Source organism: Triticum dicoccoides, chromosome 5A (genome assembly GCF_002162155.2).
Source record: "Triticum dicoccoides isolate Atlit2015 ecotype Zavitan chromosome 5A, WEW_v2.0, whole genome shotgun sequence".
NCBI lineage: Eukaryota > Viridiplantae > Streptophyta > Magnoliopsida > Poales > Poaceae > Triticum > Triticum dicoccoides.
Window position 1 is genome coordinate 8,851,087 of NC_041388.1, and position 16,107 is coordinate 8,867,193.

Consider the following 16,107-nt stretch of genomic DNA (forward strand, 5'->3'; position numbering starts at 1 on the left):
GATTTAATATACTATGTAAATGAGCTATCTTGATATCTTAGGGTCTGCAACCCCAAAGTAAGATAAACGTAGAACAAACTATCCTGGTGGGTGTACCCAAATGTGTTCTCTTCTGCCGTCAATAGAAGTAAGAGACCAGCAAAGAATTTCAGAGCAATAGTTGCTATAAGAAAAGTTAAAAATGTCCAAGCATAAAAATTTGTCTACTACATCACAGTAACACGAGAATATTGATCAAGACTTCTACAATAACATGCAATTTTTTTGGAACCATTTAGTAGTAGGTTTTGGGTCTAGTAGTAGGGTTTGTGAGTTGGAGTACAACAAATTTACATCAGATGTTTTTCAAAGAGACAAATAACATCCAACAACAACTACTCAGGATAACAAAAAGGATAATAATTTTCCATGACAATGAACACGACTGTGTACCTTCTTTATTTGCCCTCTATTTTAAGAGGAAAATGCTGAAAATACTTCAGGATTTTTATCACCACCTTTCTGAAGCCAAAGAATCTGGACATCCACTATCTTCTAATGTGGATGTGGGAGTTCGGCCTGGAGTTCTCCTTCGGCTCGCTGGATCTGACGAGGGTCAAGGGTGTGGAGAGTTCGAGAGAAGGGAGCAGAGGGAGCTAAGCTGAGAGCAGAGTGAGCTGAGTGAGGACTGCCGCAGCTGACCGGTTCGTGTTCGGTTGGATCGGTGGGCACCGATGCTTATTTCCTGCGTTGGAGAGGCCGGCGCTTGAGAATGTCGTCCGGAAGAAAAAATATATAGATAAGCGCCCAATCTAGCACTCCTCCGTTGGAAGACCAGACTTTTACACCGGTGCTCCATCGTAATTTAGTTTTACTAGTACAAATGCCCGTGCGTTGCACCGGACGAAAAAAGAGGCACAATCTGCTTCATATTTCATTGTGCACCATTTTATATATCTAATTTTATTAAACATCGATAATAAAGTAAGCTGATTATTACTTTTTGTAGAATTAATTTTGGGCATGAAGAAGCCAACTTAGCATTCTTCATAAGATGGAAGAGCAGTTTTGCATGGATTAGTTTGTTAGTCATCTTTTTGGCTTTTCTGGAAAACATGAAAATTTCCTCATTTTTAATAGAAGTTAAGGTTTACGTAAAAATTGGAACACTTCTTTAAAAATAATAAATATTTATGAAAATTAGAACATTTCTTTAAAAAAACACATTTTTAACATGTGTTTTTTGTTTAAAGAATGTTTTGATACTTTTGTACATTTCTAAATGATTTTTTTTAGTAAAAATGGAACTTTTGGGGGGAATTTTTATGATTTAAAAAAATGCAAACCTATTTTTTTGAAACAATAATAGTGTGAACATGTGTAAGACTGAACATTTTTAAACTAATTTCTTCAGTAAACAAATTGAATCGGCCACATGCAAGGTCGGGTTCTCACGTACTTGGAACAATATTCTTGAAAAGAATGCTTGATTTACTAACAATCGCATGGCGATGGCTGAGTAGACTTGATCAAGAATTGTTGTTGTCCAAGTCGAGGAGCTAGCCCAGGATGATGTGAGAGTTGCCTGGACAGATAATCATTAATTGTATCTACTGGTCTAGTAGCACCTCGGACCGTTTCAAAGATCTCAGTTTCGGGTATGATGCAATGAAGCCGCTATGGTTACCCTGGTAAACATGTAAACATGACAAATCCAAAAATGCCTAACCACTAATACATTGGCAGCCTGCAAGTATTTCTTAGCTCAAACCCTCCATGTACAGCATGCTCTGGGCAACACCTCAGAAAGTGCTAGATTTGTGCAAGACAAACAAAATATAGAGTTAGTAATGCCATTCAACATTATTAATTAGTTTTTAGTTCTAGAGATATAGGATTATCTTAGAAAACCTTTCACTGTTGTTTCATTAACCTGACGTTCAATATTCCAGAAGCCATAAAGACGCCGTAGTAGTAGCCGTTGGCAGCATTGTAGCCATAACTTGTATTGCCATTTGACTACACCTTCGAACAACAGTATAATTAAATGCATGTTAGCCATAATTTATCCTCGAGTAGATAATAGTTCACCAGATAAAAAATGTGTAAGATGTAACCTACTGCATGAACACCTTACTTGATAGGTTATCCTTGCGTCCAGCGAACACCTTGTTTGATGATTAAGTAGAAACATAATCTCCGACAGAAATCATCAACATTCCATAAAAAACTCAACATTTATACATATAAATAATTATCATATTACAACCTGATCAGAGAACATGAAGAAGACCATAATTGTGAAACACTGAAGATTATGTGGACTTGTTGATTCCAAGCGTGAAGGGCAAGGAGCAGAGGGCATACCTGGTGATTGTCGTCGGTCCATCGTCTACGACATGGCCTACCTGCAGCTCGTTGGGAGGGTGTTGTAGATGTTGCTGCAAGTTCCGGCTCCTCTGCTGCGGTTGCGGGAGCTTGGCGCGTCGCATCTATGACCAGCATTCCACTCGGAACAACTTCAAAAGTCCAAGCAAGATTTTTTTCAGGCATGTTTTTGGAACTGGTTAACATAGAGGCCTAGGCACATATTTGACAAGACAAAAACAGAGACAACCATTACCACTAATAATGAGTGAAAGGTGATTTGGTTTCTAAGCATAAAACTGAATCAGCTTAACTGATCATGCTTATGCCTCTCATTTAGCAAAAACTTCCTCTGTACCGTAATGAGTTGAACTGCTAGAACGACATCTATTATGATAGTATAATTCTTGTGTATTTGGTGCCTGAAACTTGTACCAACTAAAACTACTCTCGGAAGACAGTTTTGAACATCAATTTTTAGACGTAATGGATAACAATAAAGATTACAATAATTTAGATACATATATTTGGTGCACTTAATTCATCTCAGAGAAAAACACAATTCGCTGGAAAAATAATGCCAAGTCCAATAGTACTGCATACCATTCAATTCATGTTCTTGATCTCACCCTGCCGGCATCTTTCCTCAGGCCGAGCTCGCCGTAGTAGTCCCTCACCAACGATCTCAAACAGTACTGCCCAGGTTACCTGATTAACCAGAGAGACACTTGATCATTGTGTTCACAGATGAGTTGGATGAATGTTAAACTAAACCCAGCTGGAAAATAATGAAAATCTGAACTAAACTGACCCAAAATCAAATCTAAGCCTTTCTATGCATGGCAACGGAGATGAGTTGGATGAATCTGCAACTGAATTCAACTGAAAAACAATGAAAACCTGACCAAAACTGAACCAAAATCAAAATTGGAATAATGAAAATCTGAACTATACTAAAGAAAAATAAAAATAAAAGCCTTTCTGTGTGTGGCAATGGAGATGAGTTGAATGAATCTGCAACTGAATTCAACTGAAAAATATCATGGAAACCTGAACAAAAGGGAGTATCCTATACAGCTACATAATTTGAATCCTGAGTGGAGCTGGTCATGCCGCATGCAGACCGTGGTGTTGTGCTGCTGTGTGCAAACCATGGAGTTTCGAGTTGCTCCCTTTATGCCCATAGCTCTGTGGGTGCCTGCAGCAGCGCGGCCATCTCCTCATCAGTGATGGCGCCCAGCTGCACGAGCTCCACGTCAAACACCTCAGCCATCCACTCCTCGCGCACCACCAGACTGCACCAACGACGGCAGGTCGAGCGCGCCGCCGACGCCGTCCTGCATGGATGCATGCGTCGGGGACTTGCCGGTGAGGAGCTCCAGCAGGAGCACTCCCAGGGAGTAGAGTAGACGTCCGCCTTCAGCAAATCAACTGTGCCTATTTAATCCACATGACAAATTTTATGATCTTAAACAACAGTGTCAATCATGGTCAATCTGAATCACGAACATTGCAAAATCTGGCAGTACTCTTGTATCACAATGGCATATGCAAGCATTGAAAGATAGAACTGCGAGCATCACAATACCTGGGACAATCATTTCTTCAGAAAAGTACCCATCAAAGTAGTCATCAATAATTCCTGCCAATGTCATGCTATACCATCAAGAGATTTAATATACTATGTAAATGAGCTATCTTGATATCTTAGGGTCTGCAACCCCAAAGTAAGATAAACGTAGAACAAACTATCCTGGTGGGTGTACCCAAATGTGTTCTCTTCTGCCGTCAATAGAAGTAAGAGACCAGCAAAGAATTTCAGAGCAATAGTTGCTATAAGAAAAGTTAAAAATGTCCAAGCATAAAAATTTGTCTACTACATCACAGTAACACGAGAATATTGATCAAGACTTCTACAATAACATGCAATTTTTTTGGAACCATTTAGTAGTAGGTTTTGGGTCTAGTAGTAGGGTTTGTGAGTTGGAGTACAACAAATTTACATCAGATGTTTTTCAAAGAGACAAATAACATCCAACAACAACTACTCAGGATAACAAAAAGGATAATAATTTTCCATGACAATGAACACGACTGTGTACCTTCTTTATTTGCCCTCTATTTTAAGAGGAAAATGCTGAAAATACTTCAGGATTTTTATCACCACCTTTCTGAAGCCAAAGAATCTGGACATCCACTATCTTCTAATGCACCTTCAGAAGTAAGTAGACTATCATAATACCCTTCTATGTGAGCTCCAACATCAGGAACATCTTGTTTCCAACCATGAAAAAAAAACGCTCCAATAACACCTAGAACAAAGATAAAAGAACCCCAATAATAATACAGATCTTGTTTGCTGAAGACAATCTCACTATACAAAATCTGAGGAGTTTTATTAAAACTCAACCATATGCCTTTCCCCAAAATAATAGTATTTCATATGAAAAGACACATAACTAACAATATACAATGATTTGCATTTGCTAACTACTATAATGAGTTGTTTGCAACACCGTGCCATCTCCTACAGAGTGAATCCAGTATGTTCAGAAGGCAAAAGCAAAGAGATAAAAACTACCAATGCATATGTTTGAAAAGTGAGTTCCTTATAAGATGAGATCGTCGTTGGACTTCCAATCAAAGCAATTCATAGGATCAACACATACAAAGATTCCGGTAAATGTTCTCATTGTCTTTGATTGATTACAAACAGATTTCTGCCAATTGCACAAAGCCCATGCTTGTAATCTGACAGGACCTATTAAAAAGAAGTGAACAGATCAGGAAAACATCTACTGATCTCCATCCAATAAGCCATGTAAGTTGGTTCCCTTGGACTTCAGGTAATACATAGACAACCAAATCACTTGAATAGAGAAAGCAATTTGCATTGTACTGGTAGCTAAGAAAGACCTACAGGAGCAGAGGAGCATGGTTTGATCAAGGAATTGGGAATCAGTTTTAAAAAGAAAGAAAGAGGGAAGGCTTGGGTGGAAGGGATCTCACCAAGATGCAGCTATGGAGGAGGGACGACTGGAGGAAGCAGCAGGGGTGATTGCACGACTCGGTGGGCTCCGGCCTTGGGGCAGCGCACACACCATCCTGTCATCGTGAGCAGTAGTGCTGCAGTCCTTTCCCAGCCTCCGTCACGCTCGTGGCTCTGAGTCACCGCCGCCGTCATCGCGCTCGTGGCTCCGGCGAAGCCCTGCCCGAAACCCTAGCCACGGGGGTTGGGGTTGTGAGCGGGCGGTAGAGGATGGGAGCGGAGAATATGGACGGAGGGGAGGGAGGCGCGGACCGTGGGGAGTTCGGGGGCGTGCTGCGCGGCGCCGGAGGTCGCCGGAAACGGCCGGCGTTGGTGGTGGCGGCGGCGGCGGCGATGAGGGAGAGGAGGCGAGCCCGTGCTCCTCGTGTGGTCGCGTTTTCTTTTTCTTTACACAAATCTGTTCGGACAGTGGGTTGAATTTCGCAAAAAACAGGGTGTTTTGTGCAAAATTGAAGCATTTTCCCAGATCCACTTAAACAGGGACCGCGGGTTGAATTGTCAAAAATGAAAGTGCTTTTTTGTAAAATTACAGACGACGTACGACCAGAAGCAATAGGCACTTTATTAGTAGGGAAAGATTTTTTACACAAGCGCCCAGACAGGCGCCCCTGCATTGGAGATGCCCTCATGTCTCATCCTTCCTATCTTGCCGCAGGTCGCCTGAATAACCCGCCGACGCGCAAATATTTCCATTCGCCGGTCCTCCACGTCCCTGACCCCGGAAGGAAGGCCACGCTCTCCACCGCGAGATCCCTCCTCCGTCTCTCCTCCTCTCTAGGTATGACGCGCCAACACCACTCCATCCTGCTTTCTGCATCCATGCCGGCGTCACTCCATGGCAAAACCTAGCTAGCTAGCTAGCTAGCTGATACTTACATAGATGCGTGAATTCATAGATGGCGAGCCGCTGGGGCATTCTGCCGGTCTTTGGATCGACTAGGATGAGGAGAGCAGAACCGGCATCCTTCTGACGACTGCGCATCTGATCCGCGCCAAAAAGCCTTACACGAAAGGCCGCCGGTGGCGCAAAGGCCCGTACCACTATCACCCTGGTGCTCAAGTAAGTACTGATCAATGAGGGAGGGAAACGTGAAAAGAAAAAGCACTTCGCTTTCTCAATGTTCTATGAATTTTGCCTTACTTTACCCGACCTATTTCTACTCGACCTTCCCGATGTTTTGTTTCAGGTTACGGTTCACTTGCTTGATGACACCACTGCGGAGGGCCATCTGCTGTACCACCAGGAGCATTATGACGTTGCTTTCTTCAAGGTTGCAGTGGATGAACGTGTTCAACCAGTCTCTTTTGCTGACACGGTCGGTGATGGTCAAGAGGCTTTGCGCCTTGGAAGAGAACAAAATTTGAATCTAAAGATAGTCCGTGGCACAGTCGAGTATCAGAATAATCCAATACCAGATGAGGGACACCACTACATGCACTTTTCTCGACATGGAAAATATGAGGTAATTAAAGTATATTTTATTTGTGATTTTATGAGATTACGCTTATCTTTTCACTATATATATACCTCGAGGCAAAAGCTCCAAAGCCCTACCAACTTTATTAATAAAAAATGCATTATACACGAAGGAGAGAAAATGAGTGGAGGTCAAAGGTAAAGGGTTTTTACGTCCTACCTAGGGTAATCATGAAATTCTACTTTATATGCATCATTTCCCAATTTTGAGTTATATTTAATATAACTTAATTTGACCTTCTATTTGGCAATCCATTAAACCTGTTATATGTAGTGTGAAGATGGTGGAGACCCCATCATTGATTTTGGTGGAAAGGTTGTGGGGATGACCAACCGTTGTGAAAGCTGGTATTTTGTTCCCTCTTCTGTTTTGAATGGGTGCATCGATTTGTGGAGAAATTTTGGGTACGCATTCTCCCTCGTTTTTATGAAAATTTATTCTTCATCAGTTTTTCAACATGCTGTTGGTAATTGAATAATATGTATGATTTCATCAACAGAGATTAAATATACGTTTAAATTGTTCAAACTTTGAACGGGGGCTAGGTGGAACATTGTAAGATGAATCATGACGATACCTTTATAGGGCAAAGAGTGTTGGTTGCTGAGGTAATTGGTGAGTGCTTTAGTACTACCTATATTGATGTTGCAAGATTGTAAGATGCTTCACGACGATCCCTTTATAGGGGAAAGGGTGTTGGTTACTGAGATAATTTACGAGTGTTTTATATCAATGCATAATCGAAATTTAGATGAATGATAACTTAAAGGCCCATTTTAATCATAGCAATACTTTGTCAATGGCTTCATGTAAACTCATGTTAGGTCTTTATAGGTGCATCCCTTGGCCCCTCCTTGGTTTGCAGTTTGAGGCCATAAAGCTTCTAGATCCAACACATGCTGAATATATATGGCGCAAGTTAAACATTGATGATGGTCTTATTGTCGAGGAGGTATGTACAATTTATGTTCTGTAATTCCATTTTCATGCATAATATCAAGTAGTATTACTTACTGCCAACTAACCTAGGTGTCGACTGAATCACATGCTGAGGAAGTTGGAATCCGAGTAGGTGATATTATTCAATGCGTTAATGGAGAACACATTTCTACCACAACTGAGGTGGGTGTATCATGATTTTGTTAGATTATAAATAAACTAAAAATGTAATAATTATTATTGTTATTGTTATTTTATTCTTGTAATTTCTTGTTTTGTTGGTGCTATTATCAGCTGGAAAACAAGTTGTTCGGCATATGTAGGGGCAATTTTGATAGAGGAACTGACATTAATGCCAAAGTGGATGTTTCTGTAAGTTCAAATTTGTGTTTAAAATCGTGCTTCCCTCAACATGTGTCATACATTCTTTCATAAATAACAATGATTTGTAAAATATTAGCACTAATGAATTGTCACACTAATTATATAGGTACGTGTATTTCACACGGCCAACCATATCTGGAGAACACAACATTTAAGTGTAAATGTATCTGACCGCCGAGAAGTTGTTGAACGAGGTATACATATCCGTCTTTTTAAACCTGGTCCCATCTAAATTTTATGTGGATTGTTAATTCTGAATCTCAAGTTTTTTGCACCTATTTTCTTTTAGATTCAGTAACATATATTGTGCAGTCATATGTTACATCCACTAGATGTTTTGAATATCACAGTATACATGCAGTATAAAAAGTCACCCTTTTGGACTTGTTGAATGTACAAGATTCATTATTTTCAGGTCAACGGGTTCTTTTTTTATGCCAAACTATTCTTGTTTGTTTTGTTAGCACTTGACATTGCATTGGACCAATAGAATGCATGCACTTGTTGGCGTGTTCATGCCTTACAATTCTTAGCACTAGCTTAGAGACGCCTTTCATTATGAAGAATATATACTGAACTCTACTTGCATCCGTACTTTATTCAGTATACATGGATACAAAACCTTCTCTTAACAATGCTAATTTTCATTTTGTAGCTTATTATCCTATCACAAATAGAGAAGAGTATTCTGCTCCGGTGTCACCTGAACAAGTTGACTCTGACTCTGACTCAGAGTCGAACTTGAGCCGCTTCATGTGATGGTTCATGTCATCCAAGTAATTTTTGTATGATGAAAGGAATAAAATCAATAAGAAAAAAAAGATGGTTTACCTAAGTAGGAAAAATACATCCTACCACTGAGGGATAGCTACCCCACATGTCCCATATACTAAGGCATGAACACGCTATTCGTCACCCTGGGTGAGGAATAGTTATTCTTCACCCCTCTCTATTTTGACGTCAATGCACAGAATTTTTAGATTTCATAAATTTTGTCTTATTTCATACGTAAAATGAGAACATAAGAAATCATATACTCACTGTAAAAAATATTTTATGTTACTAAAGTTACGAACGTAAAAACATACATAAAATGCGATATTTCTGGTCTTATAACCTATCTTTTTGTTTTTTTATACCAAATTTTACGTAGTGAATCAATATGAATGTAACTATTTGTATTTCAAACGTAATTTATTTATGAAGCGATCGTAAGATTACCTCGGGTGAAGAATAAATTATTCTGCAACCTAGGTGATGAATAGTATTACTACACACACACACACACACACACACACACACACACACACACACACACACACACACACACATTTCAAAATGTTAAAAAATTCCGAACAATAATTTCGCATGTACATCCGGACTTCGCACGCAAATTTTCGCAAAGAAAGAATATTTTTTGTGGCATGTATAAAAAAGATTAAAAAAATATCTCCTGAATAGTTATAATCAAGCATCGAAATTATCTTTTTTACACAAGCCACAAAAAATCCATTTTCTCCGAAACCTTGTGCACAAACATATAATGTCTGGATGTACATGTGGGATTTTTTTCTTGATTTTTTGACCTTTTTAAAATGTGTATTTAGACCATGGGTCCATCTAAGACTACGAGCTAAAGTAAACTTCTCGCTTTTATAAGAGTCATGTCAATGGGGCATATCATTTTTAGGGATACAGTAAAATACGGAGAGATGCCTGACATTGATTTCCATAATCTGTTGAGCATACTGACAAAATGATGATCCAATATGTCACAAGCAAATACATCATTACTGTTTTGGCTTGTGTTACAAACTAGAACGGCAGTATGTATAATAGCATTAGTAGAAAATACATAACCATTCTTATGTTGCTGTTCCCAACAATACACTAAATAATTTTGCAAGGACAGATGTTATGTAAAGCAAATAAGTTCTGTAGAAGAAAAGTAAGCTCCATTTCTATATAGTATAGAACTAAGTTTTTCTATCTTTTAATTCTGGTATTCTAATTCATAGCTTAGGCTCTTTTCTTTCAGCATATAGTTAACTAACAACAACGACATTGCCATCTATGAATATATATGAGCAAAAAAATCATTGGCGCAGTCCTTTAGTTCGCCGCAATTCTCCTTGTGAAATGTTTTTTGTACGTCGAAGTTTGTGTAGGTTTTAAAGAGATATTTTGCATATATATATACTTTCCCTATAGAAATGCTCACATTCATGCTCGCAGATAAGCTAAAATGACAATGGGTTTGGAGAATCCTTCATTATGTGAGTACAAGCTTTACCCAATTTTGGGCAGTACAATGTTTCCTGCGCTGGATCTAGCTAAGCTTAAATTGATGTGCGTGTGTGCAATGCAAGTATAGGCTTCCTGCGAGCGCAGAAGTGCACTACCTTATCACACAGGGAGCCACATAATTGGAGGCCTCTGACATCAATCAATTATGACAATAAAATATGTGAGCAAAGTTAATACTCCGTGTATCATAATATTGTTATGTTGTTTGGGTGACAAGACACAAGAGAGTTCAGGGTGGTCAAAGGTGCCTAGGTTTAATTGAGAAATGAGAAAGTTGCAATCAGTTGATTTTTTTCACCATAGCAATGTATGGTCATTCAACTACGCATCTCTTTATATAGGCAAATGCATGTATTGTGCATGTATGATACTTTAACAAATGGATAATTCAGTTTTTGGTTAGGACGAATCTTGATGGCATCACATATGAGAGTGTGCTTCCATGACAACGCATTGACACACCAGATAACATGGAACAATATATTTTTTTCTCCCGTTGGACGAATCTTGATGGCATCACATATGAGAGTGTGCTTCCATGACAACGCATGGACACACCAGATAACATGGAACAATATATTTTTCTCCCGTTGCAACGCACGGGCACCAAGTGTGGTTGAGAAAATAACTCACCAACATTACATGTTGGCAAAATTACAAGTCGGCACGGGAAGCGGCTCTCAAAACAGCATGCTCAAGTATGATGATCAAGCTCATCGTCTTGGGATTGATCATGTTTGTTATGAATATTCGCACAACAAGACCACCATCAACAATGATGGCGAAGGGAAGAAGTGGTAATGCAGATGGGTCAGTAGGGACGTGTAAAAGGATTTCTTTCTCCTGTTGCAACGCACGGGCATTTTTGCTAGTGAAACAAAGGAACATGGGGATTTCCAGGAGCCACCTGTTTTTGAGGGGGCTTCTCTCCTTGTCTCTGGGCGTCGCCTTGAAGGCGGTCTTACACTTGGCAGCCACCGCAATAGGCTTTTCTTAGTGCCTCCGTCCGTGACGGCATCCATGGTGAGGTAGATCTTGTGGTATCAAGAATTGTGGAGGGAGGGGAGGCGGAAGCAGAGGAAGAGAGAAGAAGGGGCAGGAGCGGGCCTGCGGTGCCAAAGGCGGGGGTGTCAATGGAAGAGGAGTTGGGGCGGCGACAGAAGTGGATGGAGAAGAGGGCGATGCAGGAGGTCGCATGGCACAAAACGTTATTTTCACTTGAATTAGAAGGAAGTCATATATCGAAAAAACCAAAACGGGGGTAGGCTTTTTTGACGAGGACTTGCATTCTTTCATGGATGGAGCTCTGCACGGACAAAAGGATGTACAAGCTATAATGTATCATCTACTTTACGTAACAATCTAGCTTGGAGCATCGTGCTTGCTGCGTTCAATCACATGCAACATCAAACGTGAACTGCTTTCCTCCCAATTTCATTGATTCCATCAGTTTAACCTGCAAAGGGCAAGTACACAGCACAAACACTAGGCACATGCAAATACAAAGTAAGAAATGTGCATTTGGTGATATTCCTTTTAGGACCTATAGTTAACTTTTTAATGTAAGACAAGTCCTACGAGGTGCATGTAGACATATGTACAACAACGATAATATTACATGTGGTGGGTTTGCCTAGACTTTATAAGAGCTTCCTTTTAGCACGGAAACTCCTGGTCTCGGTCTCCCAAAAAATGTAAGCATTTGTAAGATCTTATATACTCTTCACTTACAGAGTATATGACTTAAACAATCTAGTCTTCTTCATATTGATTTTATCCCTTCCATCATACTAAAGTTACCAGATGATATGAACCATCACATGAAGCAGCGCAAATCTGAGTCCGAGTCAGAGTGAACTTGTTCAGGTGACACCTGAGCAGAAAACTCTTCTCCATTTGTGACAGGATAATAAGCTTCCATGTATACTACAAAAAGTACGCATGCAAGTACAGTACAATATATATTCTTACATAATGAAAGGCGCCTCTAAGCTAGTGCTAAGAATTGTAAGGCATGAACACGCCAACACGTACATGCATTCTATGGGTCCAAAACAGTGTCAGGTGCAAAAAACAAAAAAAAAAATCAAACACGTATGCTTTGGCATAAAAAAGAAGAACCCGTAGACATGAACATGATGAATGTTGTACATTCGACAACTCCAAAATGGTGACTTGTATACTTCATGTATATGGTGATATTCATAATATCTAGTGGATGTGACATATGATTGCACATTATATGTAAGCGAATCTATAGAAAATGGATGCAAAACTTGAGACTCAGCAGTAACAATCCACTTCAAATTTAGTGAGACCAAATTGAAAAAGACGTTGATGTATACCTCGTTCCACAACTTCTCGGTGACCAGATACATTTACAGTTAAATGTTGTGTTCTCCAGAGACGGTTGGCCGTGTGAAATACCCGTACCTATATAGTTAGTGCAACAATTTCTTAGTGTTAATATTTTACAATTCACTATTTTGTATGAAAGAATGGATAGCACAGGTCGAGGGAAGCATGATTTTAAACACTAGTTTGAACTTACAGAAACATCCACTTTGGCATTAATGTCAGTTCCTCTATCAAAATTACCCCTACATATGCTCAGTAACTTGTTTTCCAACTGATAATAGCACCAAGAAAACAATAAGTTACAAGAAGAAAAGAAAATAATAATAATAATAATAACAATAACAATAGTTACATTTTTTATTGTATTTATAGTCTACCAAAATCATAATACACCTACCTCAGTTGTGGTAGAAATGCGTTCTCCATTAATGTATTGAATAATATCACCTACTCGGATTCCAACTTCCTCAGCATGCGACGCAGTTGACACCTAGGTTACTTGGCAATAAGTAATACTACTTGATAACATGCATGAAAATAGAATTACAAAACATAAATTGTACATACCTCCTCAACAACAAGACCATCATCAATGTTTAACTTGCGCCATATATATTCAGCATGTGTTGGATCTAGAAACTTTATGGCCTCAAACTGCAAACCAAGGAGGGGCCGAGGGATGCACCTATAAAGTCCTAACATGATTTTACATGTAGCCATCGACAAAGTATTGCTACGATTAAAAGGGGCCTTTAAGTTAACATAAAACCTATGATTCAGCGAAATTTTAATTATGCACTCGTACATATAAGTAGCACTAGAACACTGACGAACTATCTCAGCAACCAACACCGTTTCCCCTATAAAGGGGTCATCGTGAATCATCTTACAATCGTGGGGTCATCGCGAATCATCTTACAATCGTGCAATGTCAATATAGGTAGTACTAAAACACTGGCGCATTACCTCAGCGACCAACACTCTTTGCGCTAGAAAGTTATTGTCATGATTCACCTTACAATCTTACAATGTTCCACCTCACCCCCGTTCAAAGTTACACCCCTAATCTAGTCTCGCTCACACATGAATTTGTAACAAGAGATACAAAAATATTATCGAATGTTATAAACATAGAGCATCAAAATTCACAACATTTTGAACAATTTAAACGCATATTTTTATCTTTGTTGTTGAAGTCATACATATTATTCAATTACCAACAGCAAGTTGAAAAACTGATGAAGAATAGATTTCCATATAATTGGAGAAGAATGCGTACCCAAAATTTCTCCACAAATCGATGCACACATTCAAAATGGAAGAAGGAACAAAATACCAACTTCCACAATGGTTGGTCATTTCCACAACCTTTCCAGCAATATCAATGACGGGGTCTCCACCATCGTCACACTAAAACATATGTAAATGATTTTATTATAATAAATAAAAGTGTTACCAACAAATGGTTGGACATCATGCGGATGGCGATAGAACGAACAGGAATAAAATCACACCGGCACAAACTATTATTACAACCTCGCGTATATGTTTTAAATTGAAACTGAAAGCGTAAATTCACGAGAAAAAGCGTATTGTGACGGTGAACCCGACAAAGTCAATGCGTGCTTTATTATTAGGAAAAGATTATATAGAATTCAGACCTTGATGGATCCACTGGTGTCTTATTTGTTGCAAAAACGCCCGCAAAGTTCATCAAAGGACATCACTGGTTTTGATAAGGTGGGTTGTTTAACTAGATGTTTTTGTTCATGCTTGCTTAGTGCCCTATGAGGTTTAGACAGATGACATGCATGCCATTTATTTGCCTCTATATTAAGCACAATCTTGTTGCAAATGGACATGGAACATACTGTGAGGAACTAGAGTGTATAACAATGAAATTTCCAGTTAGGAAAATGATGGATAAACAATCGGTTTTGGTTTTTAAAACTATGCACACATGTAACTAACTGGTTGGGATTTGTCTTCTTCACCTCATGACTAGCCTGACTGGAGGGTCCATGGGGTGAAACCTGGCCAACATGATCAAAACCATGGTCATGAGAGCAGAGGTTGAATCCTGATCGGTTTTCAGAGTTCAGGGTATATTTTGGCCAGTTTTAGAATTGAGATTTGATTCGTAGACAAACAAAAAGTTCTAGGGTTGCAGAAATGGACTGTTTTGCACCTTGTTTGCAAATTGTATTGTACTAAAGAATATATATGGAAAGGCCTCGTTAATGAGGTGATGGCACAAAACTAGTTTTGCAAAACCTGCTAGCACAACATTAATGTACCGTGACCCGAACTGCGCTTCAAGAAAATTTGAATGAACCTCATTCACGCTGATTATTTCTAGGTACAACAGATGATCAATTTTGATTATGTTGTGGTTGTGGTAGATGTTCCTTTCCCTTGCCCGCATATCTCACTTTGTGTTGGTGACCAGAATTGTTCTCCTGTTGGTGATAATTTGCTCGTCGTCATAGCCGTGGAGGACTTGGGCAGCCAGCCTCGACTCTCCACCCTCACTATTGAATTCGATCGATGTAGGCCGCATAATCGTTTTATTTAATACTGCATTGGCAGAGTCTTGAACTAAAGACCTCTTGGCTCGAATACCATATTGAATTCATGCTCCAGCCAACTCATCCAAAAGTCCGAACTGATGGAGGGAGGTGGGCAATATATTTCAACACTCACAACAAGAAGATCCGGGCTGGTCTGGTTCTGGTCCGAAGACACCTCCAAGACCACCAAGCGTGGCCGGCCTGCTGCCATCCAGTTGGACCTTGACGACGACAAAGACAATAATTACGATAAGTTGCTAAAGTGTACCTCTGGTGTGGGCACATCAGCCTCTCATGACGCCAGGCTAGACCTGCCCGAGGACGCACGGTGGGAGAAGCGTCGAAAGGTGCTCCAAGACAAACGCCGCAACATGCCGCTACGCCTGTTTCCATCACCCCTGCCCCAGTCATGCATTCAAAAATTTGTTTCATGACATTTTGAAAATAGTTCATTAAATGTAAAAATGTGTTTGTGCAATTTAGAAAAATTGTTCATAACATATGAAAAAATATCGTGACGCTTAAACATTTTCTAACACTTAGCAAATGTTTGCACATTTATAAAAAAATATTCATGACATTTTAAAAAATAATCAATATGCATTTAAAAAATTCCATTTTACAAATGTTCAACAAGTATTTATGTATTTTAAAAAATGTTCAAGTGTATCTAAAA

The 16,107-nt window shown here is 39.4% G+C and overlaps 1 protein-coding gene across 1 annotated transcript in view; it reads left to right on the forward strand.

Moving 5' to 3' along the window:
- LOC119299026 overlaps positions 1–15,865 on the forward strand; it is a 31,990-nt gene extending 16,125 nt beyond the window's left edge. Inside the window, 12 exon segments of the mRNA XM_037576342.1 lie at positions 6,051–6,173; positions 6,300–6,325; positions 6,327–6,455; positions 6,583–6,869; positions 6,980–7,037; positions 7,147–7,277; positions 7,708–7,825; positions 7,903–7,995; positions 8,107–8,184; positions 8,303–8,390; positions 8,852–8,894; positions 15,505–15,865. Of these exon segments, the coding sequence (XP_037432239.1) occupies positions 6,051–6,173; positions 6,300–6,325; positions 6,327–6,455; positions 6,583–6,869; positions 6,980–7,037; positions 7,147–7,277; positions 7,708–7,825; positions 7,903–7,995; positions 8,107–8,184; positions 8,303–8,390; positions 8,852–8,894; positions 15,505–15,865 (1,535 nt within the window).
- Positions 15,866–16,107: the final 242 nt, after the last annotated feature.